This window comes from Apteryx mantelli, chromosome 1 (assembly GCF_036417845.1).
Source record: "Apteryx mantelli isolate bAptMan1 chromosome 1, bAptMan1.hap1, whole genome shotgun sequence".
NCBI lineage: Eukaryota > Metazoa > Chordata > Aves > Apterygiformes > Apterygidae > Apteryx > Apteryx mantelli.
The window spans coordinates 60,824,682-60,844,895 of record NC_089978.1 but is presented as its reverse complement, the minus strand read 5'-3'; the positions used below and the strand labels follow the sequence as shown (position 1 = coordinate 60,844,895).

Genomic DNA, 20,214 nt, shown 5'->3' with positions numbered 1-20,214 from the left:
GACGAACTTCTATACACCAAGAATCCAATAAAATTTGGTTCCCCACCTCGGCGGAGGACGGAGAGGTCCGCTATGTACACAGTTTGTGGGGCTGGAGGGCGCGGGCTGCCCCGGGCGGGGAGGCGCGGGGCCGGAGGAGTTTGAGTCTCTGATCTTTTGTCTGGAGGCTCTGGAGGGAGAGAGCTGCTTTCCGCCGGCTCGAGAGCCTTTCTGTTGCTGCCTGTGGGTTATTTTGCTGTCGGTTCGTTTTCCTCCTTTCCGCTCCGCTGCTTATCGAGTTTTTCTTTTTTTATTTTTCAGCAGGTACTTTCACAGAAAAAAACGTGGTTTTTTGCTGGTTAAAAATGTTCTCAAAAATAATAATTAAAAAAAAAAGACAAAAAGAGCCCGAACCCGGGGGAGGGAGGGGGCAGAAAAACAAACACCCCCTTTGCCCCCGTCCTGCTTTGCCGCCGTTTCGCTCCCCGCCAGCAGACGCGGTCCGGCGGCCGCTCCGCGGCGTGTCTCGCTCCCTCCTCCTTCCTCCGCCTCCTCCTCCTCCTCGGCGGCGGCGGCGGGCGGGCCGTGCAGAGCAGTCCGGCGGGGCCCTACACGTACCACTCGTTGAAGTTGGAGGAGAGGCCGCTGTGGCCGCCGCCGCCGCCGCTGCCGCCGCCGCTGCCGCCGCCGCCGCCCCGGTGCACGGCGGACACGGCCGCTGCCGCCGCCGCTGCCGCCGCTGCCGCCGCCGCCGCCGCCGGCGAGAGGTTGCTGGTGCTCTGCGACTCGGCGCTGGGCGACACCAGCCCCGGCGGGGTGGAGGACTCGTAGCCGGAGCTGGCGGCCGGGGACGACTCGGAGCCTTGCGGGGACGACTCGTGCACCTGGGGGGCAAAGGCAACACGGCCCGGTGGAGGGGGCGCGGGGAGGCCGCCGCCGCTGCCGCCGCTGCCGCCGCTGCCGCCGCTGCCGCCGGCCCGGCCCGCCGCCCCCCGCCGCCCGCCGCCGCCCGCCGGCCCCGCGCCCGCCTCCCGCCGCCCCGACGGGGCGCCCGGCGCGGGGCGGCCGCCCCCCCGCCTGCCGCCGCCGGCTGCGGCGCCGGGTACCTTCATGTGCTTGCGCAGCGAGCTGGGGTGCGTGTAGGACTTGTCGCACATCTTGCACAAGTAGGGCTTGTCCGAGGTGTGGACGTGCATGTGCTTCTTGCGGTCGCTGCTGTTGGCGAAGCGCCGGTCGCAGCCCTCAAACTCGCACTGGAAGGGCTTCTCCCCTGCAAGAGAGCGGCGGGGTGAGCGCGGCCGCCCCGCGCCCCTGCGCGCCCCTGCGCGCCCGCCGCCTCTCGCTTCCCCCCCCCCTTTTTTTTCCTCCTTTTCCCTTTTTTTTTTTCCTCCCGCTCGAGAGTGGCGGGGAAGCGTCTCCGCATGGCGAGAGGCCGCTCTCAGCACGGGGACGAGGCGTTTCGGCCCCCCCGGGTGTCCCCTCTCCCCACCCCCCCCCGGTGTCCTCCTCGGCAGCGGGGCGGAACCGGCGTTTTCCCATGTGCCGCAACCCCCAAATACCGCCGGGCCCCGCCGTCCCGAGGCGGGCAGCCCGCGGGAAGCACTCCGGGCAGGAGAGGGGCCGGGGTACTTAGGGCATTTCTTGTTTTTTGTTTTTTGTTTTTTCAACTGGTGCTGACACACTCTCGGCTCCAAGAACCATTAAAAGGGAAAAAGAAAAAAAAAAAGGAGGAAAAAAAGAGTCGAGATGTTTTGCCTCGGTACCAAATCCAATATCCTGTTAAACTGTAAACCATTAACAACAGATTTAAGGCTAGGCAGATTGTTTCAAGTATGGATATTCGAGATAAACACACATCCGCTGGGAAAACTAAACGTCTGTAAAATACTTCATTTAATTTTCATACGGATTCCTCACCCGGCTGCCAGAACTCCAAATGCTGCAGAGTAATTTGGAGGTGAGAACTCAACATCCCCCCATTTGGAGGGGGAACCATTTAACATTAAATTCCATTAGCACCTAAATTGTTTCTTAAAGACATCCGCTCAGACACAATGACTTAAGTGCGGGCATCTCATGCAAATACATTTCTCAAATTTTAAACCTTGTTAAAGCTCGTCTCGCACCTAGCATCGTTCTTAGCACTTAAGAAAACAATAGGCCTATAGATTTTACCCTTATCCGAGTAAATATTTATAGTCGAAGTTGCTAAAATATTTGTCTGTCTTTTATGAAATAGTCTGGCACAGTTCTGGCTGCGAGTAGTAGTAAATGAATAATATATGAAGCAGAAGGATGCGTTTATTTTGTTACTGCTCAGCTCACGCGATTTTCCATCAGGAAGCTTTGGGTCCTTTTACCACATTTCACCTGATTTTTGTGTAAGTTTCTGAACCTCAAATCCTCTGTTACCTATTACATAATTTAATAAACTGTTGCAAAACCACCTTAAATCACCTCAAGTGAGACTTTAAAAACACTTTTTTTTAAATGAGAAAATTTTATTGCCTTGCTCACACCGTTTAAATTTAATGGAAAGCATTCCCGGAAAGGAACATTTTGCCACTTCCTACGAGATCTTGGGTGAATAAAGGATTTTATACGTATCTGTATAGTTTCTCTCTCTTTCTCTCTCGGTGTACATATACGAAACCCATGCACACAAGCATTGAAGTTATACGTAAATACGTTGTGCATTGCATATGTATAATGCACTTTAAGTATCTATATATATGCCTTTCCGTGTTTCAACAGTACCACAGAATTTATTTCGCTTTTTTTTTTTTTATCGCTACGGAAAGAGTTCAGTCGAGCTTCGGTACGTTTCTACGCTGCTTATTCCACAGATTAAAATAAAGCAGTAAAAATGTCCTTTCGAAATGGGGGGGTCGGGGAGGAGAAACCAAAACAAACACGGCCGTGTGATGAAACCGGGAGGCTTTGCACCGGGAAACAATTTTAAAGGAGATCCTCACGCTACGACTTCTACAATTTTACATCTCTCTTTCTCCTTCTCTCGGTCTCGATACGCACACGCACACCCGCGTATATCTAGCAAGTCTCCCGAAAGAAAACCGAATTACCTGTGTGCGTCCTTTTGTGGATTTTGAGGTTTTCCGATCTGGCGAAAACTTTTCCGCAGCCGGGGAAGGGGCAGGGGAAGGGCTTCTCTCCCGTGTGCACTCGGATATGATTGACCAGTTTGTATTTCGCTTTGAAGGGCTTGCCTTCTCGCGGACACTCCTCCCAGTAGCAGACGTGGTTGCTCTGCTCGGGTCCCCCAACATGTTCCACCGAGACGTGGGTGACCAACTCGTGCATGGTGCTGAAAGTTTTATTGCAACTTTTTTTGGGGTTGCTCAGCTGCTCGGGGTCGATCCACTTGCAGATCAGCTCTTGCTTGATACACTGCTGCCGCATGTATCGGAAAAAGGCACCGGGGTGGTGGTGGTGGTGGGCTGCCATGTTCATGCCCATATTCATATTCATGGGGCCGTACTGGTTGTGCAGCTGAGCCGCCGCGTAGGGGTCAGTCCTGGGGCTGGAGACCTGGCGGTACTGGTCCGAGCGGGCGAACACCTCGCCGGGCAAGCCGAGCCGCATCTGCCCGTTGAGGACGTTTTGGGAGGCGTGGGGGCCGTGCTGGTCGTGGATGCCCGGGAAGAGGAGGTGGCTCTGAGCGTCCGTGTGCGGGTGGTGCAGGCTGCCGGCCGCCGGGCCGAAGATGCCGTGCTGCCCGCCGGCCGGCGACGAGTCGCCGAAGCCGCGGCTGCGAAACAAGAAGTCCCGCGTGGAGTTGAAGGGCGCCCCGGAGTAGGAGCCGACGTGGGCGGCGTGGGGCCCCAGCGCGGCCGCGGGGTAGCCCGGCGCCTGCGACGTGAACGCCGAGCTCTGCCCCGGCGACAGGTCGTGGGCGCCGGCGTTGAGCTTGAAGGCGCCCATGTGCGCCGCCGCCGCCGCCGAGTCCACGAAGCTGTTCTGCGCCGCCAGGCTCAGCTCGCGGTCCTGCATCTCCGCCGCGGCCGAGTGGTGGTGCCGGGCGAAGGTGCCCACGCCGATGGCCGGGAACTGCGGGCCGGCGTCCAGCAGCATGGTGCAGCAGCACGCCGCTCCGCCGCCGCCGCCGCCGCTGCTCCGGGGCCGCCGCCGCCGCCGCTCCGGGGCCGCCGCCCGCCCGCCCGCCCGCCCGCCCGCCCGGCGCGGGGCCGGGGCCGCCGCTCCGCTCCGCTCCGCTTCCCCGGCAGCAGCGGGCTGCGGGCGCCGCGCGTCCCCCGCCTGCGCTGCACCGGGCCGCCGCCGCCGCCGCCGGAGCCGGAGCCGGGCAGAGCAGAGTCCAAAGGCAAGCGGAGAACCAAAGTGTATTAAAGGAGCTGAGGCGGGGGCGGGCAGGGGAGGGGAGGGGGAGCAGGGGAGGGACGGGGCTGGCGGCGGGGACCGGGCGGGGGGGCGAGGCTAGCCTTGCCTTTCCCTGCGCCGCGCACACGCACACGCACACGCACACACACACACACGCACACGCACACGCGCACACACACACACGCACACGCACACACACACACACACACACACCGGCCCCCCCCCCCCCCGGCCGCCGCCGCCGCCGCCGAGGTGTCACCGCCGCCGGCCCCCGCCCGCCCGGCCCCGGGGCCGCTCCCCGCGTGGGCCGCGGCCCTCCCCGCCGCCTCGGGCCCCCTGCCGCCGCCGCCGCCGCCGCCGCCTGCCCCCTCGGCCCCGTTCTCGTTTTATCCTCCGCGGCGGCTCTCGCGGAGAAAACTTGCAGCCGCGCGTTCCCACGGAGGAAAAGGGACCTGGGGGGCGGGTGGGGGGGCGCCCCGCGCCGAGGGGGCGAGGAGAGGGAAGGGGAGGGGGTCTAAAAGGCGGATTAAAAACAATAAGGGCGGCGGTGGGGGGTGGGGTGGGGAGGCAGGGGGCGGGAAAGGGGCCGCGGAGCGGCGCGGAGCAGCGCGGAGTCGGGCCGCGGAGTTGCAGCCCGCCGCCCGCCGCCCTCTGCCCGCGCCTGCTCGCCCCGCGGGTTTCCTCGCTCGCTCCTCTGCTGCTCTGTTTATTTCGGTGGGCGACGCTGAGGCGGCTGCTTTTTATTTTTCTCCCCCTCCCCTCACCCCTCCCTCCTCTCGCTGTTTTTTTTTCCTGTTTTTTTTCCCTCCCTTCCTCCCTGCCCAGCCTCCCTGCCTCTCTCCGCCCGCACTGGCAGCTCCGCTCCCACCGCCCCCTTCAGCCGCCGCCCGGTCACTCTCCCGGCGCCCGCTCATTGGCCCGGGCCGCCCCGTCCATCCGGGCGTCCCCGCGCAGCGGCTAATCGCGGCGCGCCGGCACCGGCCGCTGCCCGCCCCGACGCCGCCGCCGCCGCCGCCCGCCGCCCGCCGCGGAGCCTCGCGGGGCCGCGCAGCCCCCGCGCCGCGCTCCGCCTCTCCCCGCGCTGCCCCCGCTTTTTGGGTTTTTTTGGGGGGTGCCCGCCACCCCCCCTCCGCGGCGAGGGGCAGAGAGGGGGCGGCGCGGGCCGGGGTCGCGGCAGGGGAGGGGGGGCCGCGGCGAGCCACACGCACGGAAAATATCGATGTGCGCTTGGCCGTGCGATCCTGCCTTGGGAGGCAAACAAACAAAGCGAGGGGCTTCAAACATAAACAGCGTTTTGTGTGTGCGTGTGTTTTTTAGGAGGTGGTGGAGGGGAGGGAGGAACTTGCCCATCCTGCGGCCCCTTTCCCCTTTTCGGCTAAAGCAAATTAAGCACATGATCGATAAAGGGACGGAGGAGGGAATCAAATAAAAGTCAGCCGGCGGTGCTATTACGGCTGAGAGAAAAATAAAATAGAACCAAAACAGAAGAGACAACCGTCGCCCGGCTCGTTTGGTCTTTTAAACCACTTGTGCGGGAGCGGAGGAGTCGATCTGCATGTGCTGGGTGTGCATCTGAGAGCAGATGCTTCAGGAGCTTTCCTTGCCTCTTCCCTTTCTTTAGAAAAGAAACAAAAACAAAAAACCAACCCTGCCATTGTTATTTGGAAACCGGATTCTTACATGGCAGAAATAAAAAAGCATACAGCGCACACACACACGCACACACACACACACACACACAGAGAGCAAACAAGTCCGCTTCCCCTCCCCCTCCAGTAAATACATGTCTGGCCCCTGCTTTGGTTTGTTTTGTAGTGGCTGAAAAATAATCATTGTGGGGCCAGTAAGTAACCAATAAATAGGGCTTTAACAAAAATAAAACGCGACATAACATTTGCAGCGTTAACCTTCCTGCACTTAATCTTTTGTTTAGATCCTGATCAGCTCTGTACTTCGCGGGGAAGAAACCAAAAATGTAGGATTTTGTTTGATTTGCCTGGGCTTTTTTCGGAGGCGGACTAAATTCGCCCAGCGACATTCCTGTGCCTCCTCACGGCATTAAATCCCGCACCAGGCACGGGCACACTCCGAAGGGGGACTTGCGTCCGGGAGAGATTTTTACAGCCATAGACAGATAGATGGATAGATGGATGGAAAAGGTATCACTGACAACAATCTCAGGCTGTTTAAATATTTCCCTACCGCTGTCACTAAATAGTTAAAACATTTCAAAGCCTGTCCCGAAAGTAGGTGAAATGCGCCACTACCGTTCATTGCTCTTCGAAGAGGGCAAGGATTTAATTCGTGGAAAAGTGAGGTTCCTTCTCACCCGAAATGAGCATTAGAAGATAAACTGAATATTAATGTAGACCTCCACCTCTGATGCCAATAGCCCTTTCCTCTTCACCACGCCGTCACTTGGTCCCGTCTTTCCAGGCAAGAGTGTCTGCTCCCCATATACTCTCTTCCCAGGCTGCAGCTTTCGAGCATATGCTGTCCTTGTCCTGACCCCCCAGGCTCCCAGGGACCAGCCGCGAACAAATTCTATTTTTCCTTCCCTGAAAGGTTTCAGAGGCGGAGGTCTGAGAGGTGCCCTGAACGACTGCTGGGGATTTAGAACCCAACTTGGAGAAGAAAGCTTGGTCTTCCGTACCGTCTGCTTCCAGATAAGTGAAAATTTCTACATGCAATTAGCCACTTTTGTCCTTCCCCCGACAGAAAAATAAATAAATAAATAAGTTACTGCAGCTGAGATTAGAAAGGAGCCCAAAATATCCAGGGAAAATTCTCAGTTAAAAATACGTTCCAAAAAAAAAAAAAAAAAAGAGAGAGAGAGAGGAAGAGAAATGTTAATATAAATACTTACCCCCAGTCTTTTCCCTTCGTCTTTCTTCCTTTCCTTTCCTTTCCTTTCCTTTCCTTTCCTTTCCTTTCCTTTCCTTTCCTTTCCTTTCCTTTCCTTTCCTTTCCTTTCCCTTCCCTTCCCTTCCCTTCCCTTCCCTTCCCTTCCCTTCCCTTCCCTTCCCTTCCCTTCCCTTCCCTTCCCTTCCCTTCCCTTCCCTTCTCTCTTTCTTTCTTTCTTTCTTTCTTTTTCTCCTCCTTCCTTCTTTCTTTTTCTTCCCTCCTCCTTTCTCCCTTCCTTCCTTCTTTCCTTGCCTCTTTGCCTCCTTACTTCCTTTCTTATCTTCTTTCCTTTCTGCCTTCAACTCTTTCTTTTCTCTTTCTTTCTTTCTTTCTTTCTTTCCTTTCTCTCTCTCTTTCTTTCTTTTTTCCTTTTTCTCTCTCTCTTTCTTCCTTTCTTTCTCTCCTTTCTCTCTCTTTCTTTCTCTCTCTCTTTCTCTCTCTCTCTCTCTCTCTCTTCCTCTCTTTGCCCTCACTCCGCCGCGCACTCGCTCTGCGGCGCCGGCATCGGGACACTTTGGGAGGAATCGGTTAATTCCCGGCGCAGACCCCGCGGGCTGGACGCTCTTTGCTATTCTTCGAGGGCTCCAGCCCTGCTCTCTCTGCAGGAAACAGAGGAGCTGATCCAAGTTCAAAGTCACGTCGCCGTCCCTCCTAAGAAGCGCTTTATTTCTCTACAAACCGCGAAACCCCTTTCCCCCATGTCACAGGGTAAAAAGGGAAGGGAGAGAGAGAGAGGGAGTGAGTGAGTGAGTGAGAGAGGCAGCGAGCGAGCCAGCCCCGCACTCGCTCGCAGGGCCGTCGCCAGAAACGCAGGCTCCAGCGCATTGCACCCTTAGGAGAAGGAAAGCGGTCACCCAAAGTCCCTGCTAAACTGCTTTATTGAAATAAGTTTTTCAACAGGTTTCTGGAGGTGCCAGACCTGCAGAGCAAACGTCAGCCTTCCTGAGAAAGCATGCCCCTCTTTGTAAGTTTTCCGAAATTTTCTTTTTAACTGCTCTTGCTCTGCTCTTATTCGTACCGGCTGCTAATAGGGAGAGAGCGGGGGGGGGGGGGAGGGGGGAGAGCAAGAGCAACCTCTTTTTTTGTTGTTTTTTTTTTTGTTATTTTTTCCCCCGGGCTCTCTATCCTCTCTATACTGCCTTCGCTTTCCAGCATCTTTCCCTGGTGGGTGTCAGCATCCGGGGTGAGCAGCTGCCGGGCTGCTCCGCGTCCCCGCGCCGCGGGTGCGCTACCTGCGCCCTCCGCGCTGCCGCCACCTCGGGGTGCGAGCGCGGCCGCGGCTCGCTGCCGCCTCGGCGGGGAAAGGGAGGGCCGAGCAGGGGCCGGGAGGGAGACGGGGACTTTCACTCCCCAATTCCGGCTTTGTTTCTCCCCCCGAGGGAAAGGCAGAGGTGCGGGCGGGGAGGGGGCACGGTGCCGGCCCCGTCACCTGAAAAGAGCAGGCCAATGTGAGCAGAGTCACTTGCGCCGTTGTCTGTATCACAGACACTCATAAATTCAACAAGATCATCAACAGGATATTAAGTTGCAGGTTACCTTTGATTCTGCCGATCTTAGCCACTTCTAGGCCGTTCGACCTATGACCCGTGAAGACCACATGTGTTGTGCTGTAGCCTCCCTCTGTAAAACACACTGCGGGACAACAGTTCTTTGTCAGCCTCTAAGAGCAGTGTAATGTAAAAGAAAAAGGGGAAATAATGAAAATCTCAGCCAAAGCTGTAACTTTTAAATGCCGTTTTTTTAAAACCACTACAGCGTAAGGAGGAAGCAGGAAGGAGCACCTTTCTTTCATGTCATTAATATTTATTGTTCTCTCAGTCGCACTTATTAAAAAAAAAGTTGCTGTATAAAAACATGATCGCCAGTGATGCAGTAAGGCGGAGGAGGCGATGAGTAGTGTTGCTACGTTTTTTAAGGACGGGGACCTCGGCCAAGCAGCAGCCGCTGCCTGGGTGATGCCTTGCCCAGCTGCGGCGCAGGGATGCGCCGGGCGCGTACCTTGCTCTCCCCGCGCGCGCCCAGCGCCCTGCCCCGCTGCGCGGCTCTTTCAGCGGCCGAGCGGCAGCGCAGATTCGGCACAACGCCCCCAAAACGGGCTCGCCGGCAGCACCGCGGAGTTCTTATTAGCTGCACCTTCCCCGTAATGGAGATGGCCATATAAATGTTAGCGACAGAGGAGAAGCTTTCCAATAAAGCGCGATGGACTTTGTAATACAATTTATGCTGTCATTCATAAATAACAATGCCATATGGTAACCATATTGCTTATACAAGTAAAGCCGTCAAAGTGTCACTATTTGATTTATCTCAACAGCTTCTTCCAATGGTGACGTTCGGCTACAGAGAGAGGGGAAGGGGGGGAGAAAACCCAGAGCAAAATTTGGTCTGGGTTTCCTGAGGCCGCCTCTCTCTCCCAGCCTCTCTCTGTATATATGCATAGGCAGATAGATAGATAGATATACAGATACATATGCATGTATTTTTCATTTTCCCATTTCTGAGCAAATCTCCGAAGGGGATGTGAGGGGATGGATTACGCTTTCCCTGGCCGGGCGAGCCCTGAAAAACAGCAACTCTCAAACTTTCACAGCCGCCGAAAGGCCCCGGCCCCAGTGCGCCGGCGGCTCCCGGCCCCGGCAGCCCCGAGGGCCCGGCGGCCCCAGCAGCCCCGCGCCGACGGCGCGGACGGGCACCCTTGCACTGCAGCCTTTGAGCCCTCGCAGTGCCGCTTAGGTGCATGGGGCGGTGAAAACTCGGCGTTTATTGGGAGCAGGAGACTTTGTTTTTTTAAGGTATGAGATATCCTCCCTTGATTCCCTCCAGAAAGAAGGTGCGGGGGGCACAGCCCTCTTTCTCCCTTTCGGGTCTGTGTGTCCCTGTGAAACAGCCCTACCCCCTGGCAGCGCTGGGGCATCCACGGAAACCCACGTCGGGCTTCCGCTGCCTCCGTACTCGGGGAGCAGCCCTAAATCCTCTCCCAGCTCGGTACTTTGGCGCCTGGGTTGGGCCGGGGGGGAGGGGGGGTTGTCCCACGTCCTCGGATTATTCCACCGCCCCCCAGAAACAGTGCTGCAGACGGGGCGGGGGTGCCCGCAGCAGGCACCCCGTCGCGGGGCTGCGGCTCCCGCCCGCTGCTGGCAGAGCCGGGCGCCGGCTGCGCGCAGCCCCGCGGAGCCGCCCCGCGTGCGCCCGCCCACGCGTGGCCGCGGAGGGGCCGCCCGACGGGCTCCCCCCGCGCTCGCCCACGCCGCGGGGCAGCCCCACGGGCGGAGAAAGCGGGGCGGGAGGCAATGTGCTGCAGCAGGTCTGGAGGGCTTCCTGGGGAAAGCCGCGATTGCGCGTTCTTTTTAACGCTTCCCCAGAAGAATGTTTTCCACGTTGTAAAATATTGCTCCCTGCTCCCTAACTATCAATAAGAAGTGCATTAAAGACGATTGTTTGTAAATGGTGTTCATGAGCATTAGCATACATTTCCATAACGCAGCCTGCCGCACCGCGTTTTACGGCGAAAGCCCTTCGGGGCCCGCAGCCCGACCCCCGCTCAAAGGGGAGCTTCCACCAAAATATTTCGGGGCTTACAGCAGCCTCCCCTCCCCCCCGCCTTCGCAGCCTGTCTCGGGTGTGTGCGTGGGGTGATACCTGGCTTGTTTGCAGGGAGCCCGGCGGGCCGGGGGGTGCCCTGCAGCCGGTTGCGGCGCGGGGCCGAGCCCCGACGGGTGCTCCCCGGGGGGGGACCTGGGGCACCTCCCGCCGACGGCGGCCCCGCTGCAAAAGCCCCAGGCGGGCAGCGCTGGGGCGGCCTGGGCCTAGCGCGGGGTGAGGAGAGAGCTGGTGGAAGGCGAGCTAATGGGCTTTAATCCTTCACGGCCTCCTGAAGCTGGCACTGTCCGAAATTGTCCAAAATTGTCAGCCACCTTCGTTTCCCAGCGTTTGCACCGCGTCACAGAAATGGGCGAATTTCCACGTGAGGATCGGCCAAACCCTCCCTCCTGACAGTCGCAGGTCAGCTGCTTATTATTCAGCTATAAAATATTTTATTTATTTTATAGCCTCTCATAAAAGGAGATTGATCGGGGGATATATTTGAATTAAGACATATTAAATCGATGACAGATACATATCACGCTGCGTTTAACAAGAGTTGTACAAGGAGGCGTGTACAAGATACCGCGTAGCCGCAATACTATTATTCACGTTCACAGCATCTCCGCCACGCATTCCCCCATTAAACCATTACATCTCGGGAACGCAATACAGCAAAGTGCCCAGGATTTGGGAGGGGGAAGACCAAGGTTTCATTCATATACATATATATATGTGTGTGTGTGTGTGTGTGTGTGTGTGTGTGTGTGTGTATTGTATGTATATACACTAGTGTGGGAGGAAAAGTTTTTACTGCTCAATAAAAGCATCAAGCAGCCCGTTTTAAAAGCCAGGGATTATTTATTCTTGTTCTTTTCCTTATAGCCTTGCTAAAATCCCCGACCAGGTCCAGGCGAGCAGCGGGTCCCGGCGCTGCTGCCCCGGGGACTCTCCGCAGGCACCACTGCCGTTGGCGGAGAAGGGGCCGCAGGCTCCTGGGGGGCAGCCTGAGCCCCGCTTGGGGCTCCTGGGGGCCAAATCCTGCCCGCTTTCCCCACGTGAGTAGTGGCCGGCCTTGCGGGGGGTGGAGCCCGGCCCAGGAAATGCCGGGCAGCCACGGGGATTTGGGGGGGGGGGGGCTCTGCAGTGGAGCTGCTCCAGGCCGATGTGCGGTGGTGCGGGACGCGAGGCTGAGGGCGGCAGACGACATGTTAGTAAAGGCCACCCCACACCCCCCTGCTCTGGGGGAAAGCCCCTCTAACGCTCTTTTCCCCCCATTTTCTTCCAGCTGGGAATTGCTCCTTGCTCGTCCTTTCGGCACCCCCGAGGGGGAGCAGCCTCCTTCCGCGCCCCCAGGGCGGTGCTGGCGCTCTTCGGAGCGCGCCAGCATCGTGCCGGGGCCCCGGCGAAGCGGGGACCCCTTCGGGGGACCCACCGGCCCCACTGCCCCCGGGCAGCTCCCCCGCGCCCCCTCCACGGCAGCCACCACTTTCCCCGGCTTTTCCCCCTCGCAGGCAGCCCACGGCGGGGACTCCGCCATCTGGCAGCCCCCAGGCGTCCCCCCTGCCGCCCCAGCTTCCCAGAGCTTTAAGGGGCGTTATTTGGGGGGGCGGGGGTCCCCCCTCGGCGCCCCCGGCTCCTCGGGGCAGCCCCGGCCGCTGCGCCGTCCACCTGCGAGGGGCGCAGCGCGGCTCCCCCGACGGGGCGCCCCGGCGCAGGGGCCGCCGCGCACCGTGGCGGGAGCAAGCCCGAAAGGAGGGGGACGAGCACGGGCTCCCAAAACTTCTCCCTCCCATCCATGTGCTACGTGCCTCCCCCTCAACTGCTTACTCATTTATTTTCTAAAGGAAAGGAATTCCTCCTCCTCCCCCTCCTCCCCCCTTCCTTTTTTCTTTTTAGGAAAATGCTGGCTGCCTTCCCCAAGTATCGCCTTCAATCGCGTGCCTTGGTCGTGAGCGCGGACAGCCTCGGCCTCGCGAGTGTGCGTGAGTGTGTGTGTGTGTGTGCGTGTGCGCGTGTGTCACATCAGGCTCACCGATGAATGAACGACGGCCTTCCAAAAAAAGAAGAGAAAAGAAAGGACAAACACGCGGAACCCACAGCCACCCGTGAGCGGGCTGCAGCCGCGGGCAGGACGGCTCCCACAGCGAGGAGGCGAAACCCCCGCAGCCCCACAAGCGTAACCACGGAGGCGCTGCGCTGAGCCGGGCGCCCCGACCCGGTCCGGGGGCTGCAGCTGGGGCCGGCGGGGGGCGGCCCGGCCCGGGGGGCAGCGGGGGGAGGCCGCGGCGGGGGCGCCCCGTCGGGCCCCGCGCGAAGTTTTTTTTTTTTCTTTTTTTTTCTTTTTTCCCGCAAGTGCAACTTCGCGGGGGGGGGGGGGGCGGCGGGGGCGGATCCCCGCTGCGCCGGCGGCCTGAAAGGGAGCCAATGGCGCGGCGGCGGCCGCTGCCAATCATCGGGATCCGTCCAATCCCTCCGGTGCCGTGGCCAAGCCGTATTTCCCACTGTGCAGCTCAAATGTGGTGAGCGCTCTGCCAATCGCTGGAGGACAGAGTGGGGACGGGGATACGCGGAGTTAGGAGCGCAGACAAAAGAAGTTAAAGAGCCGCTTAATATATACATGTTTTTGAAGGCGGGTAGAGGGAAAAAAATAACAACAGCGAGCGTAGATGGGCTTGGCTGTGTCGTTATGGAGCCCCCTTTGAGCAAGAGGAACCCGACACTGAGATTAGCGGATTTGGCAGCGGCTCAGCCCCATCCTCATCAGAACATGACAGGCTTCCCGGGGCTGGGGACCCACCACGGCCACCCCCACCACGCGGCCCACCTCCACCCGGGGGACGCGGGCGGCGACCCCGGCGGCGCCCTCACGCCGCTCGGACCCGAGCACATGGCGCAGCCCGCCGCCCTCAAAGTCGCGCCCGAGGCGCTCACCGCCGCCGCCGCCGCCGCCGCCGCCGCCTTCGCCGCGCCCGCCGCCACCGCCGCCGCCACCGCCGCCACCGCCGCCGCCGCCGCCGCCGCCGCCGCCGTCTACGCGCCGCCCGCCGCCGCCCTCCCGGGCTACCCGTCGGGGGGGGCGGCGGGCCGCGACTTCCTCCTGCGGCGGGAGCTGCCCCCCCCCCCCGCCGCCGCCGCCGCCGCCGCCGCCGCCGCCGCCGCCGCCGCCGCGCACGGGGCCCTGGGCGAGCAGCTCCCGCCCGCCGGCTCCCCCCACCTCCCGCACCCGCCGCCCCACGGCGTCTTCATCGCGGCCGCCGGCACCTACGGCGCCGCCGACGGCGCGCACGCCGCCTTCCCGCCGCTGCCCGGCGAGCAGGGCGCCGGCGGCGGCCGCCACCCGCCGCTCAACGGGCAGATGCGCCTGGGGCTGGCGGCCGCCGCCGCCGGGGAGCTGTACGGGCGCGCCGAGGCGCACTACGGGGCCGCCGCCGCCTCCTCGTCGGCGCTGCAAGGCTACGGCTCCGTGAACCTCGGCCTGAGCACGGCCGGCCACGGCCACGGCCACGGGCACCCCCATCCCCCCCCCCACCACCACCAGCATCACCACCACCACCAGCATCACCACCCCCCCCGGCGGCGGCGCGCACGTCGGGGCGGCGGCGGCCGGCGCCTTCCTGCGCTACATGCGGCAGCCCATCAAGCAGGAGCTCATCTGCAAGTGGATCGACCAGGAGCCGCCGCCGCCGCCGCCGCCGCCGGGCGGCGGGAAGCCCTGCTCCAAAACTTTCAGCACCATGCAGGAGCTCGTGAGCCATGTCACCGTGGAGCACGTCGGCGGGCCCGAGCAGAGCAGCCACGTGTGCTACTGGGAGGAGTGTCCGCGGGAAGGCAAGCCCTTCAAAGCGAAATACAAACTCATCAACCACATCCGAGTGCACACGGGAGAGAAGCCCTTCCCCTGCCCCTTCCCCGGCTGCGGAAAGGTCTTCGCCCGCTCCGAAAACCTCAAGATCCACAAAAGGACGCACACAGGTGGGTATTCCCCCCTCCCCTCTCCTCCCCTCCCCTGCCCGCCGCCTCTCTCGCTGCCTCCGTAAGGGGTTTCTTTCCTTCTTTTTTATTTTTTTCCCCCCTCTTTTCCTCCTCTCCTACGTACCGTCGGACATGTGACTTTTTCATGAATAAGTAATTCGGCCGCACACGGGACACGCACACACACACACACACACACACGCACACGCACGCAGCCCCTCTGCCCGGCACACACACGTGCCCACCCCCTCCCGGCACCTTCCGCCGCTCTCTCCCCACCCCCTCGGCAAAACACCCTCCCCACACACCGACGGCAACAGATAAACGCACAGATTAATAAATAACGCGGAGCCGGGGCGGGAGGGGGGGAGATAAGCGAGAGAGGAGAAGATGCGCGGCCGTCGGGGCCCAGCGCCTGCCGCCCCCAGCCCGGGGCAGCGCCGGGGGGCCGAGCCGCGTGCCGGGGAAGCGGCACGGACGGCGTTTGGGGTTTCGCTGCCTTCTCGGCCGCGGGCTGCCGGAGCCGGGCCGGGCCGCCGGCAGGGGGGGCCCGCTGGAGATGGGGCTGCGGGGTCTCACGGGGGCGCAGTTCCCCTTTGCAGCGCCGCGACCGGCGCTCCGGGCGCTCCCGGGGCTCCCGCTATTGCCGGGGCTGCCCGCGCCCCCGGCGCCGCCGGCACTGCGCATCGCGGGCGGCCGCGCTGCCGGCGCCGGCGCGGGGAGGAGGGCGCTGGGCGGGGGCGGGGGGGCGCGTTTGCCGAGGGGCGCTGCCCTCCCTGCGTGGGTCTGCGGAGGAAAGCGCAGAGCAGCCGCGGCTTTGCGGGAGCGGGAGCCGCGGGAGGAAGGAGCGGGCTGGCGGGGAAGCCCGGCCGGGACGGCCCGGAGACCAGGGGCGGCGGGAGGCACCCGGGACTTTGGGGGGGGAGGCGGGGGGGAGCAGCGTTTGGGTTCGTTCTTTCTTTCTTTCTTTCTTTCTTTCTTTCTTTCTTTCTTTCTCCTCCCCTCTCGCCACCCACGAGATACGCATTTCGATCTGGGTTTCAAAACTCTGCTGGAATCGAACGAAGTTGGGATTTATAGCGGTAGACAAATATTATTCCTCGGAGGACACTTAAGGAAGTAGAGTTCACATAATTGCTTTCTTGATTTATTGTGTGTTGCTAGGAAGAGAAAAGCGGACAACGTGCAACGTGTTGTTCCAATGTAAAACCAAATGGCCCATGGCTGAAAGGATTAGAGATTTTATCTTCAGAATATGTCAGGCAGGAGCCCATATGCGGAGACCTGAGGACGCCCAGCTCTGTGCGCCCAGCCTGTGCAGTGCAGCGCCGAGGGGGATTTCTCTCTCCCGCGGGCAGCCTGACACGGTGGTTGTTGTTGTTGTTGTTGTTGTTGTTGTTGTGTTAATGGCCTTGCGGAATGAGTTAAATGCTGCAGGCACTTCCGAGAAGCCTTGTCTCCCGGCCGTGTTTTTGCCATCTAGCTCTACCCATCTGTCTTGATTTGGAAAACAAAACTTCAGCGCGGAGCTTCTCGGATCCCCAGCTCCGTCCCCATCGCAGCTCAAGGCGCGGAAGGGCGGTTTGGGGAAGCGGGGGTGGGGGGAAGGAGGGATGCAGCGGGAAGAGGAGCCAAAAAACAACCTGAACGCGTCTCAGGCGCAATTTGCAGCTTCGAGCCGCGGCCTTGCGCGAAGACCTCGCTCGGGGCTCAAGAGAGGCCCCGAGAGCAGCGGAGGGCCGCGGCCGCGGTTCCCCCTCCGCGAGACGCGGGGCTCGGCTCGGGCCCCTTCCCCCTGTCCCGCGTGGGACATGGGCACCAGCAAAGGGCATTTGCGGCCGGGTGTGCCCGCGGGCCCCCCCACGCGGCTCCCGGGAGCCCCGGGCGGGCGCCCACGCCTGAGCCGGCCCTGCCCCACGCGGGAGGGCTTCCCGTGGGTTATCCCCTCGCAGGGGGCTCCTCGCCACGCAGAAGGGGCCACTGCAATGAAGGGGGGGCGAGGGGGGCTACAGCAGCCCCCGCGAGTGGCAGCTCGGCCCGCGGCAGGGGGAAGGGGATGCTCTTTCCCGGGCCCGCCCCACGCACAGCCCTCGAGTGGACGAGATGCGGGGAGGTGCGTTTAAGGACCAAACCTTCTGCCACCCCAATCAGATTAATTATTATAATTTCGCCACTCGGCTCTAATTTAGCCGGGTGCAGCCTGGGAGCACCAGAGATTTACAAACGTTTCGATTATTGCGGCCATTTTTTTTTTACGAGGAAAAAAAAAAAGCCAACACCGTAATCGCGTACGTGTAATCCTCGGGGGGTTTACGCGTTTCTAGCAATCCTCCAGGAAGAAGAATATGTCTGCAATTTAGGTGGCGTTTGTTTGGCTGTTTTTCCGCTTTTAAAGCTGCCCGGGGCCACGTTACCCCGGGCAGCTGCGCGCTGCACCGTGCAACTAGTCCCTTTTCTCGGGCAAAGCACTGTCCCGACCCCGAAAATCCTTGTTTTCCTAACGGGAACGGAACAAGCGCTCGCAAAGCACGGCCCCTCGCCGCAGCCGGTGCTCAGGATCTCCAGGCTTCCCCCGACGATTCCCCCGCCCCCCCCCCAAAAAAACGACCCCAAAGTCCCTGCGGGCCCCGCCGGCGGCTGCTGCTCGCAGCCCCCGGCAGGAGCTGGAGAACGGCGCCCGGCGGCTCGCCCGCTTCCTTGGGCTGAAACTCCCTACAAATGGTTAAGCTCTGACGTGACGCCCTCGTCAGCGTGCCAGGGACACTTTCGGACCCTTCTTGCTTCTAATTTTGTGAAATTTGATCATTGCAAGCTCGATGTTCGCTAAAAGCAGCAGTTCATTTTTTTTTTCTTGAAGCCCTAATGGAAGCAATTTTCCTAGCAGCTCCAGTGCCTGCTGCAAATTGTGCAAATCAGTGCATCTGTCAGATGGCTTTTCTTGAAACTATTCGGGTTACAGATTGCAGTAGGACATGCAAACCTCCTTATTTATTTATTTTTTAATAAAGTTATACTGATATACCTAAGCCCTCCAGTAAATTCGCTTTGTTTCCGAGAAAATGAACAAACGAAGTGACTCTCTCTACACAGCGAAATTTTTCTCGGTGGGAGTGAGAATGTACGTTTGTTTCTGTGCACGTGAAAACTGCATTTAAAAACCACGAGATGCATTTTCTTAACATTTTTTTTAAAAGGTAAACTTGCTCTTTCTCCCTAGTGCTACCACTTCGCTGGTAGGTGCGCAGCTTTTAATTGAAAAAGTTGACGTGTAAATAGGCTGCGGAGGCATATGTTTCTATAGTAACCGCAGAGAAATAGCTAGGTTTTAAAAATAAAAATTGTTTCCTTTCTTTCCATTACTATTTCGGTAAATATTTTATGATTATACAAGCTGTAAGGAACGGTAAAAATCGCATCGTGGAAGTTAGAAATGTGTCCATCGAGAGAGTTGTTGGGTTTTTTTTTTTTGAATGTCCAAAACAAATCATATCTTAAAATATTCATCACCCATGCCTAAAACGACAGCATTTTAAACTCGGAAGTCGCAATAATCGTGTTAAGGATTAGCTATCTGGGTCTGTGTGTCTGATACGTACGTCAGATCCACGTGCAGCGTGACAGAGAAAGAAAAAGTTACTCTCTCTTAAATTCTCTGCCGTGTATAATACACTGATTTGGCACATTTTTTCCCCTGTTATCTCAATAATAGGCATTTACTCAGCCCCCGTTCAAGAACTATGGGAGAGTCTGTCCGGAGCACAGCTATATGTAACAAAACACACATGAACCAAAGTATTGTGTTACAGGGGGCGGTGGGACTGAAAGGTATGCCAGGCAAAAATGCCCGAGGCTGATTTTCACAACCACTTTAACTGTTAAGCAATGCGTAAAGCTATTAAAATAGATTCGCCATAGATTTTTTTCGACGCAAATTAGCCTCAGGTAAACAGATACCCTAATAGCAGTCCACTGTTGTCATTATTAGTGTCCATTGCTCTTGCAGCGTGTTATTCTCGCCAGCGTGCAGGGGCTCAATGAAGGCTGCTGGGTGCTGTCGTGCACTCAGGGCATGGCCGGCCTCTGCTTGTCCTACCCCCCAACACACACACACACACACACACACACACACTCCCCCTGTTTATATCTGAGTGCTTAAACAGGTGTTACTTTTATTTCCCAAAACTAATTATTCTCCCAACATAGTAAACTACTGGGAAAGGATTATGCACAAGATGTGCCAGCCAGGCTCTAGACAAACACCAGCCCTAGAAGGCAAATGCTTTGAGAGATTTTGTTTGGTTTTGTTCATTAGCCCCGTAATGAACCTTTCTCGCGGGCAAGGGGAGCGCTGCGAAGGGCCGGCGAGCCCGGGTCCCGCCTCGAGGTGGTGGGTTTGTTTTTCGGAGGCCACAAGCGACATCTCCCAGTTCGCAAAACGCGACGCTCTCGACGCCAGGCAGTGCGGGTTGCTCGGGGCAGGCTGCGGCTTCAGGCACCTCTCGGGGAGGAAAAAAAGCAAATAAAAGGGTGGGGGAGGGCGGCGGAGGAGAGGCAGGGCGGGAGAGGCTCGGCGGCGGCGCTCCCGGGCGCCGGGTGCCCCCCGGCGTTGCACGGGCCGGGTGCTGCCGCCGGCCCCGCTGACTCCCGGTGTTGTTCCCGGCAGGGGAGAAGCCCTTCAAGTGCGAGTTCGACGGCTGCGACAGGAAGTTCGCCAACAGCAGCGACCGAAAGAAGCACTCCCACGTCCACACCAGCGACAAGCCCTACTACTGCAAAATCCGCGGCTGCGACAAGTCCTACACGCACCCCAGCTCCCTGCGCAAGCACATGAAGGTCCACTGCAAGTCGCCGCCGCCCTCGCCGCCGCCGCCCGGCGCCGCGGGCTACGCGGCGGCGGGGCCCCCCGACGGCCCGCTGCCCCCGGAGGCGGACCCGGCCGCCGAGCCGCCCCGTGGCCGTGCCGCCGCCCTCTCGCCGCCCGTCACCGACCTCAGCGAGTGGTACGTCTGCCAGGCCGGCGGGGCGCCCCGACGGCCCCACACGCCCTCCAGCCGCGCCGCCTCCCCGCGCTCCGACGGCGACGAGCCCCACAGGACCTCGGCGGGCAGAACCGCCGCGTAGGGGCCGAGCCGAGCCGCGCCGGGCCGCGCCGAGCCGAGGCGAGCCGAGCCGAGCCGAGCCGGGCCGAGCCGAGCCTAGCCGCGCCGAGCCGAGCCGAGCCGAGCCGCGCCGCGCCGCGCCGCGCCGAGCCGAGCCGAGCCGAGCCGAGCCGAGCCGAGCCGAACCGCGCCGAGCCGAGCCGAGCCGCGCCGAGCCGAGCCGAGCCGAGCCGCGCCGAGCCGAGCCGAGCCGAGCCGCGCCGAGCCGCCGGCAGCCCCGGTCCCGGCCCCCCGCGCTCGCCCGGGCCGCAGCGGCCCC

General features: G+C 60.1%; 2 protein-coding genes across 2 annotated transcripts; one reads left to right on the top strand and one right to left on the bottom strand.

The window, feature by feature from the left end:
• Window positions 1-587: 587 nt before the first annotated feature.
• On the bottom strand, window positions 588-4,071 carry ZIC2 (Zic family member 2). Its single transcript, XM_067289695.1, has 3 exons — window positions 3,063-4,071; window positions 1,086-1,249; window positions 588-863 (listed from the first exon to the last, which is right to left on the bottom strand). The coding sequence occupies exons 1-3, from the start codon at window positions 4,069-4,071 to the stop codon at window positions 588-590; spliced, it is 1,449 nt and encodes a 482-aa protein (XP_067145796.1).
• A 9,370-nt stretch (window positions 4,072-13,441) lies between these two features.
• ZIC5 (Zic family member 5) lies at window positions 13,442-19,917 on the top strand. Its single transcript, XM_067302824.1, has 3 exons — window positions 13,442-14,339; window positions 14,389-14,796; window positions 19,460-19,917. The coding sequence occupies exons 1-3, from the start codon at window positions 13,442-13,444 to the stop codon at window positions 19,915-19,917; spliced, it is 1,764 nt and encodes a 587-aa protein (XP_067158925.1).
• Window positions 19,918-20,214: the final 297 nt, after the last annotated feature.